Source organism: Pelecanus crispus, chromosome Z (assembly GCF_030463565.1).
Source record: "Pelecanus crispus isolate bPelCri1 chromosome Z, bPelCri1.pri, whole genome shotgun sequence".
In the NCBI taxonomy this organism is placed as follows: Eukaryota; Metazoa; Chordata; class Aves; order Pelecaniformes; family Pelecanidae; genus Pelecanus; species Pelecanus crispus.
Window position 1 is genome coordinate 48,619,509 of NC_134676.1, and position 23,572 is coordinate 48,643,080.

The following is a 23,572-nucleotide window of genomic DNA, read 5'->3' on the forward strand; positions in this document are numbered from 1 at the left end:
GTATTGGAACATTTATACAAAGCTTAATGAAAGCATAAAGAAAGCAGAAGGTGGATTCACTTTTTAAAAAATCCATTTTTACCCACACATACAAGTCACAAAAAAAAAAATCTCACACAGAAACAGCCAAGCTGAACATTAAGTTAGAAACAACCCCCTGTTATATAAGGTTTGTGGTATCTGATTCTTCTGCAAAGTTTCCATTTGATTTTTGAAGCTACTGTTCAGTACCAAATTACAAGTATTCACTGAAAACGGCATCATATAATATTTAGGGATATGCATAATATCTTCTAATTGATCTCCATAATAATCTGTTCTGAAAGATGCTAGCAAATAATATAGCCTCATTACAACTGTTTCTCTTCCTAAATTATGAGTATTTTTCCCTGTACATTTCTTATACTTGTTCACTCATAGTATGAATCAGTTTGTGTAACAAATAAATTGTGGAAAACAAATTCTTTAACTGCAGTCTTTCAAGTATGTCATCTACCTCTTAACATTCACAACCAGTTTCCAGCATGATGGATCTTACGAAGAACAATCAACCCTTTCCTCTCTTAAGATACCAAGGTGTAACATAAACACAAGTCAGCTGAGTAAATGTGAATAAATGAACAAGTTACTAGAAAGACTGCATGATGTTTTAGCCCTTCCTCTATATGCCTGTAGAAAAAAAAAATCAGGCTTTATAGATCCATCCTATATTAAAAAGAAATCACATATAACCAAAAATGGAATTCAAGAGTGGGGAGAGATACTGCCAACCAAAAGTACAAAGCATAAAATGAATATGGAAAAGTCTTACAGTATCAGGTTTTGGGGTCTGTAACAGTGTATGAATTCAGCATTTCTCTTACAATAAAAAAGAGCAAGTAAGTTAGAAAAGTAAAGCATTTTCCCTTTAGATTTCACACCAAACATTGCTTCCATTTCAAGAATCGTTTAAGCCACAAAGTTTGGTTTCGTTTTGGTTTTTAAATGCAGCTAGATCTTATCGTGCAAGAGCAGAGAACAGAGAATATGGTATACTGAACAGTCAAGCTATCAATAAGATTAAAGATTTCTCAAGCTACAAAATGCAATTTATTATTATAATTTAATCATCAATTATTTATTAATTACTTACTGAAGTGCAACTTACCGCAAAAGGGTCTGCTTGTTCCCATGATATAGAAGCTCCCCATGAAGCAGGTCTCATTTTTTCTGGCAGAGATTCTGGTACTACTAGCAGGATGAAACAGATGTCTACAACAGCCACCAATGTGGCCACTAGTACAACAAGGTTATCTCCATAGCTGGCAGACAGGTATGCTCCAATGGCAGGACTAGTTACCAAACTTGCTGCAAAGGTGGCAGATACCTATGCACAAGAACAGTTTACACACTTGTTAAAGTGGTTATTCTGCCATTGCAGAAAAATGAAGTAACTTGCTCAACACCACCACCCCTCCCCAGAAGTGTGGTTTAAGTAAACATCAGTCAAAACTTAAGTTTAAAAAAAAAAAAAATCACTTATGACTGTAAATATGGGTCCAAATAAAGTTTTTCCAGCCTCCTCGACAGCCCACCATATGAGACAGGATTTGCAGTCAAAAAGCAAGTCTGGCTCAAAGGAAAATGGCTCTTACTGTCAATTAGACTAAAATGTTTTTTGTTTTCCAATTATGAATTTGATGACATTTCACGAAAAAGTTGTCAGCTCATTTAAATGCCTGCCTAAGTGAATGTGAGCCTCAGCACTCTGGGTGATACATAGAGTAACACATAATGTCTTTGTTGACAGTTTGCATTTTAAATACATAGCTACCACTGGAGAGCACAGCAAACTAGGAAATCATTAGCTATGACAACAACTTCAACAACTGTATCGCTTCATACTGTGTTGTAGTGACATGTAGCTACTAACAGATCACTTACTGTATTCACATACAGAGGAACATGATGAAAAATCAAGTGCTGTAGTTAAATTTTCACTATAACAATCATCAGCAAAGGTTAGGATAAAGCTAGTTTGTTTGGGGTTTTTTAATAACTACACTTTCCTAGTCCCCAAAATAAAAACACTCTGCATAACTACTTCATAGAACACAAGCTAGAAATTTAGCTTTATACCAAGCTAGAAAAAAAAAAAATCCTATGGAAAAGGTGTAACTGATTAGAGATACAGACCTCATTAAAACAACTGCACTTTTGTCTATCACTTCATAGCTTTTTAGATCAAGCTGTTTCTGTTAACAAAAAACTGTTTGAAAGCAGGCAAATATATGCCCCAAATATACTGATGGCCCTCTTTATAGGCAGGAGAAATGAAGTGGGAATTCCAGAACTTTTAAACCTGCTTTGTGCTCTGCTACAACAATACACACAAGTTTGGTTCAAGACAACTAAGTCCTTTATTTTCCTAACTGTTAAATCAACATCTGAGGAATCATACATCCCTAAGGCTAAAAATAAAGGGAAACCTTAACAGCTCAAAGTACAATACAGTCAGCCAAAAATCAAGTCCAGGAATACTGGCATAGTGAAAACACATGCACAGAGGATGAAGGGATAAATGACGTTCAAAGGCTAAGGGCATCTACCAATGGGCCTCCAAAATCTAAACCAATATAGATATTCAGGAAAGCAAACTAGCAGGAATTATATTATTACTGGAAAGGCTAGTTTCTACTAACTGAACTGTTTTCGTCTTCTCTTGCTAATCAAGAAAGGTCATGACTAAGTTACTAAAAATACTGCATTATGCATTTTTGCCCTTCCTGTTTTGACTATAGAAAAAGCCATTCTATACTAAAAAGAAATCACATAAACTAAAAGTGCAATTTACAGGTCATGGAAAGATTTTGTCACATCAAGTGTCAGACAACTTGCATTGCCTTTAACAACATTTCTTTTTCTGCCTACAAAACTTAAAAGATACTTTGGTACACATGCCCTCTATATGCAGGTAAAGTTGTCAAATTTTTATTCTGCTTCTATGAGCACAGAGCAGTCTGTGCAGCAATAGAAAGTCTAAACTAGATTTCCCAAACTCTAACGCAGTGCCTTGATGCATGGTTCATTCCTTTCTCCATCAACCTCCTTACATTAATCAGGAAACAATCTGTGCATCAAAACACAAATTCAATACAAAGGTCATAATCTGACCTTTTTTTCAAGTTTAGTGTATCTTACCAGTCCATAGGCTGTAATTCTTTCATGTTCTTGTGTTACATCAGCTACATAGGCAAATACTACAGAAAAGGTAACAGAAAAGATTCCAGATACCGAAATCATAGCGAAGTACCACCTAATGATTTAAAAGCAACAATTAGAAAGTTTAAGCTAAGACCTCTTGCTTTCCTTTTACTAATCAAGCAAGTTTGTATTTAAGCTATGAGAAGTGTTCCTCAAGAACTAACATAGAGCTTTACTGGATGATGAGTGCAGTCTCACTTAAATACTGGAAAACAGCATTTTAATTTTTAATTTTCTACTGTTTACATGAGCCTAGAAGAAGTGGCCCCTTCAGGACATGGTACCTATAAATTTCCACAGCCTCAAAGCTGAAGCAAGTTTAAGTTATGAAAAAGCAACTATCTTAGAACTTGGTTTCTCAACCAGTTAAGGAATAAACTATCATATATAATGCTTTGGAAGCTGAACTCTGAATGCACTCAGTGTACACAAAGTTCTTTTGTAATCCTCCTAAGTTTCATAATGAACGTAAATGAAACTGAAAGCAAGTCAATTTCACTCAGTTAAGACTTCAAAGTTACCTAATCAAAGACTTAAAAGATCTGGTTTGCAACAACTATACCTTTCTGTGGTCAATAAATTCTAAGGTTCATTTAGCTTTAAAAATGTTTATTACAGCACTGTCAGTCCTCAGGGGAAAAAAATTAACAGCTGAGCTTAAAACTGAGTTAGACAGGGCTATTAAACCATTTCAATTACTGTTATACTTGTGTGAATACAGCAACTAAATCACATTCCATAATTCCTACTTTTAAGATACACACAATTTTTAACACCTCTTAAACAGAAAAGCTCCAGAATAATGCAATCACAATCTTGAAAGGAAAGCGGCTTTCCTCTTGTCTTATTGTCCCTCTCCCGCTTCCCCAAACAACTAGTCTGAATTTCTGCTGTACTGACAAGCTCGCTACTGCAGTCTGTAATACTTACCATGGACTTATTCTCATAAACGGAATTGGGGCACAGGTGAAGAAAACTGTAAGAAGAAGAAAAGATTTTCTTCCCCATGCATCTGATAGAGCACCTATTAGCGGAGCACTGAGAAAGGACAAAAAACCCTGTGACAGAAGAAAAACAACATGTCTATATTTTCATGTCTGAGTTTCACTTTAACCACAGTATAAAAAAGGACTAAAATTGCAATTTGATTTTAAATTAAACACAAAATTGTAGATAACTGAAATTATACACAATTTCTTCTACAGTCTACTTTTCTGTGATTCTTATGTTTTGTTTCAAATCTATTAAAAAAAAAAAAAAGGCATACACTTTTTCAAGGTCAATTTGATTCAAGACAGAAGTACCGCAGACTGCAAAACCTTCTTAAAAACCTCCAAAATCCGCAGTCTAGTTTCACAAAGGACATTTTTCTTAGCCTCTATCACAAGACTTAGTGCTAGATCCCAAACCCAAGTTCCCCTCTAATTTGGACTGTCTGAAGGGACAGTTTTGGGTAACCCAACTGTTCTCTGAAACAAATTAAACAGAACACTGACTGATTTATACATATTTATCATGTACAGAACATTTGTACATTGCAGGAACTGTGAGGACCATTTGAGCAAGCTTTACATCTTGAGACAGTGGAACACCACAGTGATATTCCAGTGGCAAAAGTCAGACTTACAAGTACAGTTGTCATGGAAAAAAATTGACTAAGGATCAAATACTAGATTTTTCAGCATTTTCTAAAGTCCTAGAATCTAGGCCTCAGATCTGTTCTGTATTACACAGAAGAATTAAAATAAGCAAAGCCTTTCACAGCTTTGTTGACTGCAAAACCTCCAGAACAGATGCATCTTCCTCCTAATTAGGATATTGTTCTCTCATCAATCCAACTCTGCTATAAATCCAAAGGTTAGTAAATACGTGGTTCTGCAAGAACCTCAATACACTGGAATTCTACTCCAGCTAACTTTAGCTAACCTCTGGTATTCAAATACAGTCATCTTCAAGTTTAACATGTGTGTACAGACTACTAAATCACTATTCTGCCAAATCCCAATAAACAACTCTGATTCCAGTGATTTCAGTAAGTAAATTGAGAGCAAAAGCTATAAAGCCAGACCACCAGATCCTAGGAAAGTTAGATGCCTTACTCAGTTGAAATGAATGGGTTTGCTCCTTAGAGTCAGATTTCAGTAGAATATAAACTAACATGTTTTACTGTCACCCAAAACACTTCTTATGTTTCATAAACAGCATTTTAAAGAAAATATTGCACACTGAAGTCCAAGCTCACTCTGGTCTATGCTCCCCTGTTTATTACACCTGTTAGAGCAATACATATATTTAGACCATGATATTAATGCACATTTCTACAGATAGGCTCTGTAGAAAATATGTGGGGAACCCTCCATTCACTACTTTTAAGCAATACTCATAGTTACACTGCACTGTGAATGAACAGAGTTGAAAGAAAAAAACAAGAGGAACATGAACTTTGTTTTTCTAAGAGAACAGTGCAAAGTTAACATCCTCTTTCAGACACCCCAATATCCCTAGTGCATGGTGTTCTGCCCATCCACCACGAAAGATATCAAGACAGCAAATCCATCCTAAAGATGCAATGTTCTTACACCTAAGAACAACAGTTTAGATTTGTTTCACCATACAAAGCTGAATAATTTCTCGGTGCTACATTAACTTAGTCGTAAGCTACACTGTAAGTGCTCTGAAGCCTCTCAGTAAGACTGTTAGCAAAGAAGAGACTTTCAAGTTTTAGTTATGCTAGAGAAATTTTGCAACCTTTTTTTGTGGCAACAATCCAGCATGACCACTGTGAATGCAGTGGTATAAGTAAGCTATAAGATGACCTGTCTATCTTGACCATCAGACAACACTCAAAAACCGATTAAAAAAAGAAAGACCAGGGAAAAAAATAAACAACCGTGCTGAAAATCAGCTTTTATACCACATCTTGGACAAAAATCACAGCGTTTTAAGTGGTTCATATTTTTATTTGAATGATATCATCATGGCTGCATTAATCTACTTTTGATGTAAATCATCTAACATTAAGAAGCAGACATTAAAAACCTAGTTCCATTCTCAGAAGAATCCCTATCAAGATTACAATAGCTACAGCTGGTACCTACTCAAATGAGAGGAATCTTCTTCTGAGAAATATTCCACTTGGTTCACAATGCTACCATTTGTCAGTAAAACTTGAACAAAGCTCAAGAACACAACCATTACAATGAAAAAATGGTTTAAGAATTAATTACATTCTCAATGTTTTGGATGTTCTTATAGACAATAAAGGAGAGAGAAACTACAATACAGAAACACACAGGATATTCAGGTCAGAGGTTTAAAAAAAGAAATCTTACCTTAACACCTTGAATAAGACCATTCATTAAAAATGTATGATGGGAAAATGTTTCATGTAAGACCTGATGGGGAAAAAAAGCATCATTTGAATCAGATGAGATAAGAGAAAGTTGATTCAAAGCTTAAATTTAATTTGTAAAACAGGATAGCTCTGTTGGGTCTTGTTAAAAAAGTATCTTAGCCTAGAATTATACTCTTATTTCTCTTCACGAGAAAATATTGACAAGGTTTAATATCAATTTATTGGCATAAATTCCTCTGTTGGCACAGACCACACTGTCCTGCAGGGATAGTTTGGTTTGGGGTACTTTGCTCAGAAAGGGCATCAACGTTAGCAAAAAGCATCTCCATATGATACAAAACACAGAATTTTTGAGGTCGATAATTCCTTCAAAAGGTTGACTCAATCATTGTCGCTAATTAGGAGTGAAAATGAGATTCAGCTAACCTACTCTGTCGAGAAAAAAAGTGCTATATTCACAACTGACCAAAAAGGCACTGTGCAAACTCTTTCTGAACGAACTGCGGATAGTCAATAGTCATACAGTTAGAAACACTTCTGATGAACGACTAGATGCTTATAAATACTAGCAACAGGTCTGAGTGTTTCATGTATCCTTTTAAGTACAGCTATGAATTCATTTAAGTTGCTTTACCAGCAGTCTTAATTCAAGGGCAAGCATGTTAATCTATACTAAACAGATTTACCATAAATATGCAAGAGAGTTAAAAGGACTCACAGGTGCTACTGTGTCAATTGAAAAAGTTATTGCAATGATGAAAGCATGTATGCACGCACACTTCAAATTCATTTGATGTTTTTATAAAGTGCCAACAACTACAAAAATTATTGATGTGCATATTGCGAAAGCCACTAGCCTGAAGAAACACAATACTTTAGTCCCACTGAAAAATACCAGCATTTTTCAAGGATGACTGAGATTCTCAAATCATAGGTTTAATAAAGGTGGTTGTCCCATGTTAACTACTGGTCAAGTAATTCTGCTTATTTACTCCCCTTTTTCCTTCTGGCCTCATCTTCTGTTTAGGTATTTAAAACAATTTTGCACCTGTTTGACCACTGATCTTATGATATGGAGAAAAAAAGCCAGGTTTCAAATTAGAGATCTAGAAAGCAGATGTCTTCCAAATCAAAATAAAAAAAAAAAGCAAGCAGGAAGCTCACAGAGTGAAATCTAACTATCTTTCTGTAAAGTGTTTTCCAGTATTTTTCCTGGGAGGCAACCAGTGCTGATACTGGTTCAAGCTTTGAGATTAATTTCTGTTACTTTATAGACAAGAGAAATTAAAGTTGATAAACTGGAGTAAGGCAGTTCCCTCTCCAAGTTCTACTGATATAAATATTTACATACTCAAAAAAAAGAGTACATTGAAGACAGAATATGCCATTAAGTGATTAACATTGCTCATGGTGATTTTCTAATATTGGCTTACAAGTCCATAAATGAGTAATGAGCATAAGGTTCAGGCAGTCTGTGAACAAAATAGCCTTTGTGTGCCTTTATAAACACTTCAAATCTTTTCTTCTCTAAATACAGTGTCATATAACAAACACTACAGCTTCGCTGACAGATGTCAAAAGAAGTGAAAAAGTAATCTAAAAATGAATTTTAAATAATCTCAGCTATCACAGAATACATACAATTTATTTTGATAACACACAACATAACATTTTAATCTGACTGAATGTTGACAATGACCTGGGGAATCACAACACAACCACAAAAAAATGTGAGTGATCAGGAGCTTTAATCAACAGGACAGACATTTCCATTTCTGCCCCTCCTACCAGAGAGACCTGCTTGAGCAAAAGTGGGCAGCCGGCGGTTCAAAGGCTGAACCTTGCTTATAAGAAAGCTCTACATGACTTCTAGTACCACTGGCTGATCAGCCGGCCAAGGTAAGCTACCGCAAGTATGTTACAAGACAGAAGGGTGCAAAGTATCAAACCAGATTTGAAATTATTTAAATAAAACAGCAGCCTTTCAGTGTGTGCAAAGCTTATTACAAATAAAGATTATCACCCTCAAGAACACAGAAGTCATTTATACCTGTGTAAGGTAAGTTACACCATTATATGTAACTCAGTGCTTTAAGTTTTTGATCCAATGCAACAGCCTCTTACAAGACCACGTAAAAGAGTAACACAACATTGAAAATACAAGACATTCAAGACCACGACTGTACTGAATCAACATACTTCCATCAAAATAAGAATTTCGCATTACATTAGAAGCATTTTATAACATTACCATTAGATACAGTGCAATAATAAATACTAATTTCAAGAATTAACATTTCAACTGCATGTGTCTGACAGTAAAAATATTTCAGTTGGAGTACACTACTGAGGAACTACTGAAGAACCCACCTAACATACAGTTTTATTAAAGTGAGGGTTTTTTTGAAGACTGCGTAAGAATTACTATTTGCACATTGTCCTTTTAAATGAAAAGTGTCAAGCTAGGACAACTTTAAGTTGAGCATTTTGGTTAAGAAAAAGGGAAGGGAAAAAAAAAAAAAAAGAAACAAGGAAGACCACCCAGTAAGCTTCCCCATATTTTGACACTGGCAAGACAGCAGGACAAGATTCAGTGAGCCATCTACTTTATGGAAATCCGTTAACTGTTTATATGGACTTTTTTATTATTAAGCTATGTTTAAAAGATAAGTGCTTGTCTTTAGGATGGTTAGACAAACACCTTTCAAGAGTTAGGTAGCTATTTTTTTTTGGAGTTTGGGGAAGGAAAATAATTAACTCCAAGGTCTTTCAATCCCACAAAACCCTGTTCATCATGTATTCAAAGTGGTCTCAGATGTTATCTGATGAAAAACTGGACTAACAGACTTTTGATGACTTCTCTCAGGCAGGCCTGAGTTCAGTGAGGAAGACCCAGCTCTTCAGATGAAAGGCTTCATATCCTATTACCAAACACTCAAATTATCTATTCATCTGGAAAATAACTGCACTCCAGAACAGATTAAATGCTTATAAAATCCATTTCTTAGATGCAAGCCTTTACATTTTACCTCAAGTTACATTCTGGCAAAACAGCCAGCACACAATCATATACAAAGTTTACTATGGGATGCGTAGTTTATTCAATTGTTATGACTGGAAGATGAATTGAACTATGAAGTCTTAAAAAAGGCCAGCATTTCCAGAGAGACTTTCATTAGTACACTAAACTGATGTTACTCTAAAAGGCAAATAAAAGTTGAAGAGTAGTACAGCGTTTTGCTAATCTATTTTTCACCATCTTTTAGTCTTTCAGCAGTCCAGATCTCAGCTGTAGTACACTACTATTGTGCAGCACTGAACGTTACGACTCCTGGAATTCAGTTAATGAGGTAAGCAGGGAATGTAAAACAAATTAAAACCCCAACCCCTAGGAATTAGCAACTTAACTTTGTCATTACTGCCAAGATGACAGCAGATCAGTGATACTTACTGTTAGCATTGGAGTTGTCAAGAGCCCCCAGGCAAAGAATTCTAGAAATATGACCACCACCGCATGGTATACGCTTGGCCGACCAATACCTTGTTGCTAAAAAAGAAAAACACATACAGCAGTTGTACACCTCCAGTTCATTACATGTGCAAAGATCTATAAACATATTTTGAGCATAACCATCTTTCAGGATGACCTACTACCAAGCCCTTAGGAACAATAATAAGCCAAACAAGGGTGGAGAGAAGTTATTGCAAAACAACTAAAGATCTCCAGGGAACTTGAGAAAGTTTCTTCCCTCAAACTCTTGCTGAGTGAAGAGAACTCTCTTCCTGATTCCTGACATGCAGGAGAGCAGCAGCCCTGTACAGCTTTCACCTCCAGGGCACCCTCAGGTTTCCTCCCCCTTGAACTCTATTCAGAACCCTTCCACAGCAGTGTGACAAACGGTGTAACTCTCCCTGCTACCTCCACAAGTGACAACAAAACAGATCTGATTTACGAAGATCACATCACTGTTACAACAAAACTGTGACAAGGTACATAATCAGAAGAGCACCAATTTTTGTATTTGAAACTGCCAAAGTATGATAAAAGAAGGGGCAGCTTATGCCACCTCTACAACCGCTTTCTGTTGAGTACTGACCAACTGGTATCATGCTCATGTGTGCCCATAGACTAGAGACCCAGGAGCTGTTCTACTGGTCAACAAGTAATTCCAGGAAGAACTAGCAAGCTATGGAAGTGCTAATAATGCTGTGAAACCATTGCCATTCAAAAGCCAAGGACTGGATCCCAGATGAGAGATCAGGAATGTTTTTGCTTAGATGAACCAGGCAGAACCCTTGGGTAAACAGCAGATTTATCCAGAGCTGCTGCTTTCATTTCTATGTGCCCCTTTGCTGTAATAGCCGTTTTATAAAGCTTTTGGGTTCTAAAATTACATTTTTCTTTTCCCTTACCACTTGTCCTGTAGAAGATTGTTTTTCAGTGTTTCTAGCCAATCCGAAGCCATTATGCTCCAACAGGACTGGCAATTCTTAAAAAGGAGCAGTACAGTGTTCTCATCTGGTACTCCCATACATACTTGAAGTTTACCCAAAATATAAAAAAGACACTTCTCTTGCACGTTGCACAATCTAATAATGCAGGATTCAATTGAAAAGACATTATCTAGTGACAAGTGTCAACCTGATTGTGTCATTCCAGCAGGTGGAGAGTAGGGAGAACTCAGGGTCTCCCACTGAACCCAAAAAAAGTCAAGACAGCCTACAATGAAGATAGAGCAGAGATGTATTTAGTGTTTCTCCCCTGCCTAGTACATTTCATCTAGATTAGTAGGAATTACAGGTTTAGAAAAAACTTGTATTACAAAACTCGTTTAACCTAACTGCCTATAGTAAAGATTTTTAAAGAAATCCCTACTGCCTGGACAGCCTAAGTGCCCAGATCTCTAATAATTTTTAAATCTATCAGAGTTTACCAAAACCTGTAGCAGCAAACTAAAACTAACCCAGAGAGCATTTTTTATAGCTAATGAGATTCATATTATTTTCTACATTGCAGCTTGCTTCAAAGCTTGAGGATTTGAAAAAAAAGTTCTCTTTCTCCTGGGAAATAATAGGATAATATCATAGATCAAAGATTATCTCTGGGAGGCTGATAACTTTCAAGCATTATTAACATTTCTCTGTAGGTTACCATGCAGTTTTTAATCTCTAAATAGCAAAGATTCCAAAGATCATGGGGGGGGGGGGGGGGGAAATCCTCCTCATACAAGAAGTCTGCAAGTACTGTGTGTAATAGGATAACAATTTCAAGAGTATTTCTTTGCCAAGATGTCAGTTGGACTAGCACTTAACACGGATTACACTGAGGTCTGAAGATCCCTTCCACAGCAGTTTCCTCTGGAAAAGGCAAATTTTACAGTAGAGAGTAGGTAAGGGACTCCCGAGCCTTTCTCCTGCCTCTACTTTACTCCCCCCGCACCTCTATATCACTAAGCATGATGTTGGACCATAAACCTCTGGTTCACATTCAGCAAACAGTCCTAATGTCACTAAAAATGAAGTTGTGGAGCGTTTACATTTTTTAATGATGTTTTTATTACATGCAAATTTTACCTGAGATTTACATGGTTTACCAGAAAGATGACATACATACTCAAAAAGACATGCATGTTTTTTCATCAGAAGTCATTCAAAAACTTCAGTGAAAGAAAAGTATTTTTGCTGTACTAAGCTTAAATGAGTATTTCGTGGAGATTAAAATAGTCTGCAAATCATTTTTGGCAGTGTCACGCAGCTTACAGACAGTTGCACTGAACTACTCAAAAAACAGATTATCTCTATAGCCTTTTGGATTCAAAACATAACCTGGCAATGTAGAACTTAAATCCTGAAAGGAACATGCACCTGTCAAAATGTAGTCAAGCATTCCACATCAGATATACTAACAGCTACCAATCTATGATCCACATTGACTGTAGTTGATGATTTTCAGGTTTTTTACAGAGCCCTAAATGTCTAGATTAATTCAAGAACACTTGTGCAAATGGCTGTACCAGGAAACTAAAATGATGCAAACAGGAAAATTCACTGACATGTCAAATGGACAAATGCAGATCATTACTTCTGGATGCCCATCTTTTCTGTAGGTCCTAAAAACTCTGGTCACAGAAGCTTTCAATTTTTAATTAAGCATCGAGTTATTTTTAGGAAAACAGCTTACGACTGATCATGTGCACAGCCTGGACCACTGATAAAAAAGCAACAAAAACTCTTACTCATTTCAAAATCAAAGAACTTACTAAAAACACTTAACACTTCCTTTTAAGATGAAACTACATCAGAAGTAATGGGTGTGGCTCATTTCTATATTGAGAAAATACCTTGCAACAGAAGGCAACTGTATGCAATTTACATAAAGAATGAAACTGAGACACACATGCAAAAAATTATTATAAACTTGAAGCACAAAGAGCTTTAGGCTTCTTGAACTAGACAATATGGGGACAACCTACTGAATTTTTTATGGTTAAAAAGATTTAAATAGAATTTCAGAAATAGCCCAGATACAGTCAACATACAAGTTCCTTTCATCATCCCCCACCTCCAAATTTTAAAGTGTTAATTTTAAAAACTGAGCACCCTCAGGAAAGTCTTAAAATCTGTTATGGACTTATTTTCTGTCCACACTGATCTTCTTCATGTGACAGCCCAGTGTGTGGGCTGAGAAACTATTTATCAACATTATGATTGCTTTCAAATGCAGCTGCTAGTCAAGCTATTATACTTGCATAATCTATAATGAGCAAAACATTATGTAATCTCAAATGCTTAACAATAAAAGTTTAAGGCTACCATTATAAAATCTTAAGTCCTAGAAGTTCTAACAAAATATCTACTATTTCTCCAATTTTACACTTCTGCTCCTTCTATGCTTCTTTTCTCCCATACCCAACTTTAAAACACGTTTTTTCTTCTGCCTTTATTGGAGGCAGAATAAACCCAGAAGTTAATTTGAAGACAACAGGGAGATCTACTGCAAGGCAATACAAACTTTCTTTTTTTTAAAGCAGAACACAGCTGTTGAACATTAATAAACCCATGAGAAGATGTCAAGATCATAAATCCAGCTGGCAAGGAATTGCTCATAGCAAAGGGGAAAAAATGCAATATAGTATGAGTAAGAATACCTTATCTCAGACATTTTGAAGGAGAGCTAGTACAGTTCACCCTAAAATACTCCACAGCAAGACACAATTTTATAGCCAGTCCCAGATCTTCAGAGCAAAGGTAGAATTGACAGTATTCATTTATTCACACAACTTTTAGGTAACTATTCATCTGTTAATGCAAATCTGTAATTTAACAATTAAAATTGTTTGAATGGCAGCAAAAGTACCTTAACATCCAATATGAAACATGCTTAACTGTTTGCTTCACTTAAGCAATATGCTTATTTCAGAACAAAACCACTTCTCACTGTGCAAATCCTGAAGTCCTCCAAAGCACCTTTTCAAACTTTTCATATTTGGATGAGGGCCATACAGTCCTGCTGTATGTGTATAAGCAGATTAAGAAACAGACTCAACTGGATAAATACAGCATGCTTCCCCCACCACCACCCATGAGGGTGAAGCAGCAGAGCCCATTCATTGTCCACAGAGCTGGACATGCATTCTCCATCCTCAAAGGGTTTCAATGCCCAACTGGAAAAGCCCTAGGGAACCTGCTCCAACCTCACAGCTGATCCTGCCATGAGGAGGAAGAGATCTCCCTGAAGCCCCTTTGCAGTCAAATAATCCTCTTATCTCTCAGTCAGATAACAACCAAACTCAAGCTGAAATACTGAACAGGCTATCACAGGAACTTGCCTTTCTGCCCCCACACCCTTCTCTGAATAAGTCTTTCCCACCAGGCAGCAGGGACTCTCAGGAGAGCCTGCTAGTGCTTGTTCTACTTCCAGTACAAAGACACCTTTCAAACATCACTCACTGTCCTTCTATAGTATGTAAACCAACATTCAAGTGCATTAGTACGAAGAGTTTTCTTTTTAAAGACCATCGACAGAAACATTCTCCCCCTACAGAAATCAACTGCTACATTTTTTTTTTACACAAGCACCTGTACTGCAATCCACTATGTTAACTCCCATGTCTTCAAGAAAACAAAGAACTGAACTAACAGAATCAGTAAAACATTTTGAGAAACATGCTTTCATGTATGAAAAATTCAGACCTTGAAGTTCATGCCAAATTATAAAGCATATTCCCTTTCTAAATTTATGTTCACTGCTATTTTCTTAGTTTCCCCCCACAATTCAACCATTTCAAATGCAAACTTCTCCTGGTATGCTTCACTGCATAACTATTTAGTTATTTTAGCTTATTCTAGCACAAATACTATGCTACCAATCCATCTTGCTATGTTAGGGATGCTCTTTTCTCTACATGTATTACCCAGGTAGCTCTTTAGGCATATTACATGTCTACATTATAGAATCATACAGAATCACAGAATGCTTTGGGTTGGAAGGGACCTTTGGAAGTCATCTAGCCGAACCCCCCTGCCATGAGCAGGGACAACTTTAACTAGATCAGGTTGCTCAGAGCCCCATCCAACCTGACCTTGAATGTTTCTAGGGATGGGGCCTCTACCACCTCTCTGGGCAACCTGTTCCAGTGCTTCACCACCCTCATTGTAAAAAATGTCTTTCTTATGTCTAGTCTAAATCTATTCTTCTTTAGTTTACATCCATTTTTCCTTGTTCTGTCACAACAGGCCTTGCTAAAAAGATTCTCCCCATCCTTCCTGTAGGCCCCCTTTAAGTACTGAAGGGCTGCAATAAGGTCTCCTCGCAGCCTTCTCTTCTCCAGGCTGAACAACCCCAACTCTCTCAGCCTGGCCTCATAGGAGAGGTGCTCCAGCCCTCAGATCATTTGGGTGGCCCTCCTCTGGACCCGCTCCAACTGTTCCATGTCCTTCTTGTGCTGAGGGCTCCAGAGCTGTACTCCATGTGAGGTCTCAGCAGAGCAGAGCAGCAGAATCACGTCCCTCGACCTGCTGGCCACGCTTCTTTTGATGCAGCCCAGGATACGGTTGGCTTTCTGGGCTGCAAGCACACATTGCTGGCTCATGTCCAGCTTTTCATCCATCAGCACCCCCAAGTCCTTCTCCGCAGGGCTGCTCTCAATCCCTTCATCCCCCAGCCTGTATTGATATCAGGGGTTGCGCTGTCCCATGTGCAGGACCTTGTACTTGGCCTTGTTGAACTTCATGAGGTTCACACAGGCCCACCTCTCCAGCTTGTCCAGGTCCCTTTGGATGACATCTTGTCCTTCTGTCATGTCAACTGCACCACTCAGCTTGGTGTTGTCTGCAAATTTGCTGAGGGTGCACTCGATCCCACTGTCTATGTCACTGATGAAGATATTAAACAGCACTGGTCCCAGTACGGACCCCTGAGGGACTCCACTTGTCACCGGTCTCCATGTGGACAATTGTCCACTACCCTCTGAACACAACCATCCAACCAGTTCCTTATCCACCAAACAGTCCACCCATCAAACCCATATCTCCCCAATTTAGAGAGAAGGATGTTGTGGGGGACTGTGTCGAACGCTTTACAGAAATCCAAGTAGATGACATCCATTGCTTTACCCTTGTCCACTGATGCAGTCACTCCTTCGTAGAAAGCCATTAGGTTGGTCAGGCAGGACTTGCCCGTGGTGAAGCCATGCTGGCTGTCTCGAATCACCTCCCTGTCCTCCATGTGCTTGAGCATAGCTTCTAGGAGGTTCTGTTCCATGATCTTGCCAGGCACAGAGGTGAGGCTGACAGGTTGGTAGTTCCCAGGGTCCTCCTTTCTTCCCTTTTTAAAAATGGGCACAATGTTTCCCTTCTTCCAGTCACCAGGGTCTTCATGTGACTGCCATGATTTTTCAAATACTATGGAGAGTGGCTTGGCAACTACGTCAGCCAATTCCCTTGGGACTCTGGGATGCATCTCATCAGGTCCCATAGACTTATTGCACATTCAATTTCCTCAGGTGGTCTCAAACGTGATCTTCCCTTAAAGTGGGAGGGACTCTACCCCCCAGTCCCCATCTTGCTGTCCATCAACTCAGGAAGGGTGAGGAGAGAGGTTGCCAGTGAAGACTGAGGCAAAAAAGTTGTTGAGTACCTCAGCCTTCTCCTTGCGTGTTAATACTAGGTCAGCATTCTTGTTCATCAAGGCGGGGGTACACTTTCTTTAACCTTCCTCTTCTGGTTGACATACCTGTAGAAGCCCTTCTTGTTATTCTTTACATCCCTTGCCAAATTCAGCTCCAGCCAGGCCTTGGCCTTCCTGACCACCTCCACACACAACCAGGCAGCTTCCCTATACTATTCCCATGAAGAGTTCACCTTGCTCTCCTCCTCTTTCTAGTGCCTATTGTCTAATATTCAAACAGAAGTATTTAGGAACCACCTTAATTCCAGCTGTTACCCACAAAGCCATTTATTGGAACTGGCAAGAATTCACTCAAGTGCAAAAAGCACCCTGAAGACCTTGGCTGCCTTTGTCACATGAAATAATCACCAAGTGATTATATGTACAGACCCCTGTCTAAGACATGTAACTTGCATGCAGTGCACAAACACAAGTGAAAGTACTTTCCAATCCAGCACAGCCTTTAGCATTTTAGATGTGCCTTGTGAGCTGGAACATAAATCATAACTAATTCAGCTCATACGTTGTCCAAACTTCTATTTCAGTTGCAAAAGAAGTACCTCAAGCAGATCTGTATCTGGACAGTAAGATCACGATGCACGCTCTCAAGAAAAAGCTAGGCTAAATCATATTCCACAGGTCTAGAGTATTAGAATTACAACTCATTCGAAATGGATAAACCTGAGGAGATTTTGTAAAGAGAGTTTGTGCCTTAAAAAAAGTCTTGGAGTTCTCACAAGAACATGTATGGATAAGGGAGATCATGTTAACAAGCCTTCTGAAAATTAAAGTAAACATACTCAAAGACCCTCACCAAAGGCTCTTAAAGCAAGCAGAAAAGGGTACAAACTCTTCATAGGAAATAAAAAGTTAAAAAAAATAGTCAAAAAGAAAAAAAGAAAACAAACAGGATAAATTAAAAAAAAAGAAATCTCTTCACAGCAGGGGGAAGTTACCTGATGAGTCCCGGTGCACTGCCCTAGGGCCTATGTAGTTCAATACATTCAGAACTGAGCTGTAAAAACGGTGAAAGCAAACTGACAAAGTTCACTGATAACAAAACGCAATTCACATTAGAAAAGTTAGAGGGCAATTGTGAAGAACATCAGAAGTTGATGGAATCAGTAAAACAAATTAAATGGCAGATTAAAATTAACGCAGATAAATTTAAACCAATGCAAACATGAAAAAACAATTTTAATTCCACATATAAGATGACCACTACTTAGGAATGTTACCTTGGAGATAACAGTTCCATGAAAGACACCAGTTTAGCATTCAGCAGTGGTCTACAAAAGTGTATTCAAAGATACACCCCGATAGGAAAAAGATCATCATTATATTACTGCATAAACATGTGATGTGCCTGCCTTGCTAACCCTCTGCTTCTGGTGTTCTAACCTTTTTCATTAGATCTACATAAAGTTCCTCCCTCTTATCCCATGACTGCTTGTTTTGTTCAGAAGCTTTAACCAATACACATTGTTGAAGTCTATTTTACAGAAGCACAAGTGAAAGAGGCCCGCAGAAGGACAGAGAACATTGCCAAAGGTATGGAAGAATTCTGAAGTAGGTTCTGCCAAGCTGCAGTCAAAACATCTGCAGAAAGAAACAACTGGGATTTATTGAACTGGGAGTGACATGATGGGTGTGAAGAGAAAACAATTGTCTCTGCCTTCTTGTACTAAAATAAAAAAAATAAGTAAAGCGGGACCCAAGACAGCAAGTTTAAATTGCATGGCACTTTACACAATTTACTCTCTGGGTCCAAAATGTCTTGCCACATCACTGTTCCCACTAGGAACACATTCCTGTTTAAGTTTAGACTGGACAAGTTTATGAAGCAGGAATCTTCTGAGCAGCATAAAACATGAAAACACCATTTCTGGTTCAGTCTTCGAGGCTGAGGCCATTGAGGGTAAGAAGAGCATCCAAGAGAACAATTGCCATAATAATAATAGTAATAATGCCCTGCCACATTCTGAAAGCTCAGCTTTAGACAGTACTGCATTGTCTAATTAAACTACTTAGAGAAATAATATACAACCAACATATTATGCTACACCGAATTGCAAGCTGATTTATCCATTGCTGAATTTTCGACACTGAGAAATTCCTCCAAAAAGCACAGACTGCTTAGTTAATTCACATGCTTCTCCACGGGACAGATAATTACCCAAGCTCATTGCCCAGCAGTCAAGTTTGGATCTTCAGCACTGAAATACCAAGTTGTATTTATATAATTAAATTTCTGTTGCTCTAGCCTAGCATACTTCTCTCTGGACACAAAACACTCCAGATTGCCAGAACCCGGAGGATCAGTAACAGCAAACTCAGAACGGTGAAAGTGCCCTCTCAGCACGAATATAAGCAAGAGTGATTTGTTTTTAAAGAGAGCAGCTAATCACTCCTGGTGACGGTTCAGAGTTCAGACTCAGTGTTAATTTAACGTGGTGAGAGGATTCAGAGCAACACTGGCAACCTTGAGAAGGCAACATGGTTTATCTCCAATTACTCAGATTTAACAGGAAAAATAGTTTTTGTGTGGGAGAAAATAATGCTCCACAAAGGACTAAATACCCAAACTGCCAATTTGAACAATGTGCTTACTACTAGCAATTCAATTTAAATACTACAAGCAAAAAATTTAAGAAACCAGCTTACTGGACTGAAAGGTGTTTCAGTAAAGTCTCATAACATTGAACCATGCTGCCTCAGTTTCACCATCCTATGTTTTTTATGTAGTATTAAAAAGAAAAATGCTAGCAGCAAGGGTAAAAACCTGTAATTCTTTGTGTATACACCAGTTGTGCTTCACTGCGTAAAACAGTTTAATGAATAAAGGCTGGCAAACTTCCGAGACATACAGTTTCAACCTTCAGAATGCTCTCATTGTGTTTGTAAAAACCAGAGAGGTCTTGGGCTTCACAATAGCGGAGGCATTTTATAGTGTCCAACTAATGTATCATTAATTCTCAAAGAGGTACACGGGTGTGTTTTCTCCTTAGATATCCCATTTGGGTACTTCTCCCATAAGAGGACTTTATTTAGACAGTATGGTACTGTATTTTGCTAAAAAGCTTCCTTAGTGTGGCATTAGTTTACTTACAGTAGGTTGCACATAAATGAAGTACGTGGTATGAATATTCTGAACGTCACGCTAAGTTTTATGTTACCAGTGTTCATAATTCAGATGGAACAAGATTGCATAACCAGTAACAAAACGTCCATGGCATCATTTACTTCAATTTCTGAAGCTCACTGAAATCAGGGCGATAAAGCCAATGGAAACTCACTTAATTCCAGTGGAATTTACTTAAACATACTATTGTTCTTATTAGTTTTGAGCCAGTAACTCAATTCATAAAAAGTCACTTGTTCAGCATTTATATTTTAGCTCTTCAATTCAGTGAAGCTGACATGTTCAACAGGGTGAAGTTAGTTACAGATAAATTAAAAACCAGAAGCTTGTTACTCCCAAGCTGGAGGGGCAAGGGGAGAAAACCTTGCGCAACCATACAGACTTGGTCATACTCTTCCACTTCATCCTACCCATCTGATGTGACAAAAGAATCAGAATAAAAATTAAAATTAAAACATCCTTCACATGCCAACGAACTGTCTCACCAAAATTTAATTTCTTTATTCACTTCTTCATCAGCAGCCCAAAGGGCAAGCTTCCACTTTCAAATGTCAGGGATGCATTCCCACTGGTATCAGAGAGATCTCTGCAATTACATCTAAAGCCATGATCCAGCCCCTCATATTTTAGTCTGAATAAGCTCTTTCAATAAAGTCTAGGGAAAGAAAGTTCTAGCAATATGACAGCCACATGAGAATCATAGGGACGTGCAGGAACTGCAATAACAAAGTAGGAAACAGACTGTTCAGTCAGGAATTGTGGAGCAGACCCTAAGCTGACGTAACTATAATTGTATTACTGCTGTACCAATGTAGACAAGATAAGGCTAGAGCTCCAAGTCTTTCCCTTTTGTAGGAGATTCATTACAGGAACACAAAGTCCCTTAAGGGCACAGCTAGGAGGGAGAGGGTTAAAAAAAAAAAAAAAAAAAAAAGAAAGCCACCAAGGAAGCAAAACCTGGGATCATTTTATAAATGAAGAATTTATGTCATTTAGAAGCTAAATTTTCAAACTGATAAAACAGCATATTTTAAATACTCAAAAGTATTATTTTAATCCTTAATACAGCTTAAACAAATATTCCATCCATTAATAAAAATACAGGTTAGCGCCTTTGTCAGGTATGGATTTATTTTCCATTTGAGTTTTTCTCTTCTTCAAAGGTAGAGAAAGAAATCAAAGTTCTTTGATTTTTTTTTTAATTTCTTTACCTGTACCCTCCATTGCCTACCCTCTGTTCATATGTAAATAAATTAATCTGGTTTTCTTCTACTTAGTGACATTATCCTTTATTTCTTTCACCACATCGTCCATGCTGATAAACTGAAAGCTTACATTCCTTAACTAAAAAGTTAACAGGCCTCTTCTAGAGTTACTTTGCTATTCTGACTTCAGATTGCATTACTGCATCATATATATCTAGAGTGCTAAATGGGAGCTGCTGTACACAAACCTAGAACAGCAAATACACTGTACAGCAGACATCAGTTGCACTTCCTGAAGGAGTTTGTCCTGCTTTTTGGAAGATATAACCATTTCTAAAAGAGAACTGAAAGACTCGAATACAGAATTCATCGGTTACAAGAAGTGTGAAGCAGTCACTTCGGCATTAACTTACATAAAATAACTTATTTGACAAATGAATTCCATAGAAGAACATTTTTTTTATATCTTCTCTGGGTTAATCACGTATTAGAAGTACCTTAACACCTTCATCACACATGAGTAATGGACAAAGAACCTACTGACAGCAAACAGATGGTTTCAAGATTTTTTTTTTACATTCTTGAGCTCTAGCCATATCCCATTAATGCTACACTATTAATGCTCACCTAAACATACTATAAGTTCATTCACTTCACATTAACATAAAACAGTAAACTATCCTCTCTCCAACAGTAGAAATGCTTATCTGTGGGAGGGTAGGCGACACACATAGCAGATGTTGGCTCCCTGACGCAAACTTAACATTGTTTTAAAACTTTTGGCATAAGCAGTGCTTTCAGCTTATCTAATTTTGTGAGTAAGCTAATATTAAATACATTATTCAGGATCACCCAAACATGAACATAGGCTAAAAAACCATTAACAGCCAGTAAGTCAGGTTGCAAATAAAATTTACATGACTTCAACTTGCCAAAATAGATTTACCATGGCGAGACTTTGCCTAGTTTTGTATCTGTACCCCTTCAAAAACCGTCAGTGACAGGATCATCTGTTTTGTCACTCTGTGTGTTCCCCTGGGTTCCTCTGCTCTCACCTTATGCTCTGGGCTCACGGCCAACAAAACAGGATGAGTTACATCACCTCAGCCCGGGCCAACCTGCCTGAAACAAGTCACCTGTCCCCACCTACTACAGAAAGCTCAGGAGGTGTCATCTCAAATCTGTTTTTAAGGCATCATGTGAGCATGCACATACAACGCAAAAAGCTTAAGCCACTTGCAAGACGCTTCTGCTGGGAAGTAACTACACACCACTGCCACACTTAAAAACACAACTTTGCTAGAGATACTTCCAAGTGAGCACACAGACCACTCCTTTCCAGCTCCTTTTACTTGCACAAAGACATCTTACTGCTTCACGTAGTGGGAAGAAATGAAACAAAAAGCAGTTAGTTATTAAAACTGCACGATGACTCTACGGTTTCAGTTCACCAAGAGGCACCTCCTAGAACTCCAAAGGAAAACTACGCCTTAATTCCAGGCACCTCGGATTTATGTATTTTAAAAGAAAACTCATTTACAACCACCTGCTTACAGGTGTCGCCTCTGCCCGGGACAAACTAGTACGGAATGTCCCGGGGCTGGCAGAGACGAGGCGGCGCGGCCGGCGGGAAGCCCGGGGCCGGGCCGGCCTGAGATGCCGCCGGCAGCAGCCCGGCACCCCGCCGTATCCCAACTTCCAGGAAGTTTCTAGGGCCGCGGGGGCAGCGGGGGACGCCCCGGGGGGCAGCCGGCCCCTGACGGGCGGGGAGGCGAGGTGCGACAGGCGCCGGCCACCCCGCGCCGCCCGGCCCGGCCCGGCCCGGCCCGCCCCGCCCCGCGGACGGGGCCCCCCGCTGAGCCCAGCGGCCCCCAGCCCCGCCCCGCACTCACCGCGCCGCCGCCGCCCGCCTTCAGGCCGACCCTCTTCACCAGCATGATGCAGCCACCCCGCCCGGCGCCGCCACCCTCCCTCGGCGGCGGCGCCGCCGCCTCTTCCTCCTCCTCTTCCTCCTCCCGGGCCGGGGCTGGCGGCGGCTCCGGCTCGGGGCTCATCTCCCTCCCACCATCCTCCGGGGAGGCCGGGCCGGAGGAGCGGCGGGTGCGGAGCGGGCTGGGGGCGGCCTCCCGCTCCCGCCCGCGCCCGCAGCGGCCGCCTCCGCCGCGCCGCCTGGGCGGGGCGCCGCCGCCGCCGCCGGGCTCACGTGACGGCGCGGGCCCGCCCCCTCCGCCTCGGGGGAGCTGCCGCCGGCCGGCCGGAAGCCGCCTCCCCTCCTTCCGGCGGGTGGCGCGCGGGGCGGGGCCGCCAACGGCTGAGGCGCCACCGCCCTTGGCAGCCTTTGCCCGCCCCTGCCCCTCCCCCTCCCTCCGGCGCCCGGCTTCCCTCCGGAGCCCGGCTTCCTACCGGGACGGTGAATCCCTTGCGGACTGGCGACCCGGCTGGCTTCGTTAAGCCTTGCT

At 39.5% G+C, this 23,572-nt stretch overlaps 1 protein-coding gene across 1 annotated transcript in view; it reads right to left on the reverse strand.

Annotated features, from left to right (window-relative positions):
• The window catches only part of SLC71A2 (solute carrier family 71 member 2), a 35,609-nt gene extending 12,557 nt beyond the window's left edge, over positions 1-23,052 (reverse strand). The window contains exons 1-6 of the mRNA XM_075725901.1: positions 23,006-23,052; positions 10,050-10,145; positions 6,576-6,638; positions 4,174-4,301; positions 3,181-3,295; positions 1,148-1,366 (exon numbers count right to left, since the gene is read on the reverse strand). Coding sequence (XP_075582016.1) covers positions 1,148-1,366; positions 3,181-3,295; positions 4,174-4,301; positions 6,576-6,638; positions 10,050-10,145; positions 23,006-23,050 — 666 coding nt within the window. The 5' untranslated portion in view covers positions 23,051-23,052. The remainder of the gene's footprint in view (positions 1-1,147; positions 1,367-3,180; positions 3,296-4,173; positions 4,302-6,575; positions 6,639-10,049; positions 10,146-23,005) is intronic.
• Positions 23,053-23,572: the final 520 nt, after the last annotated feature.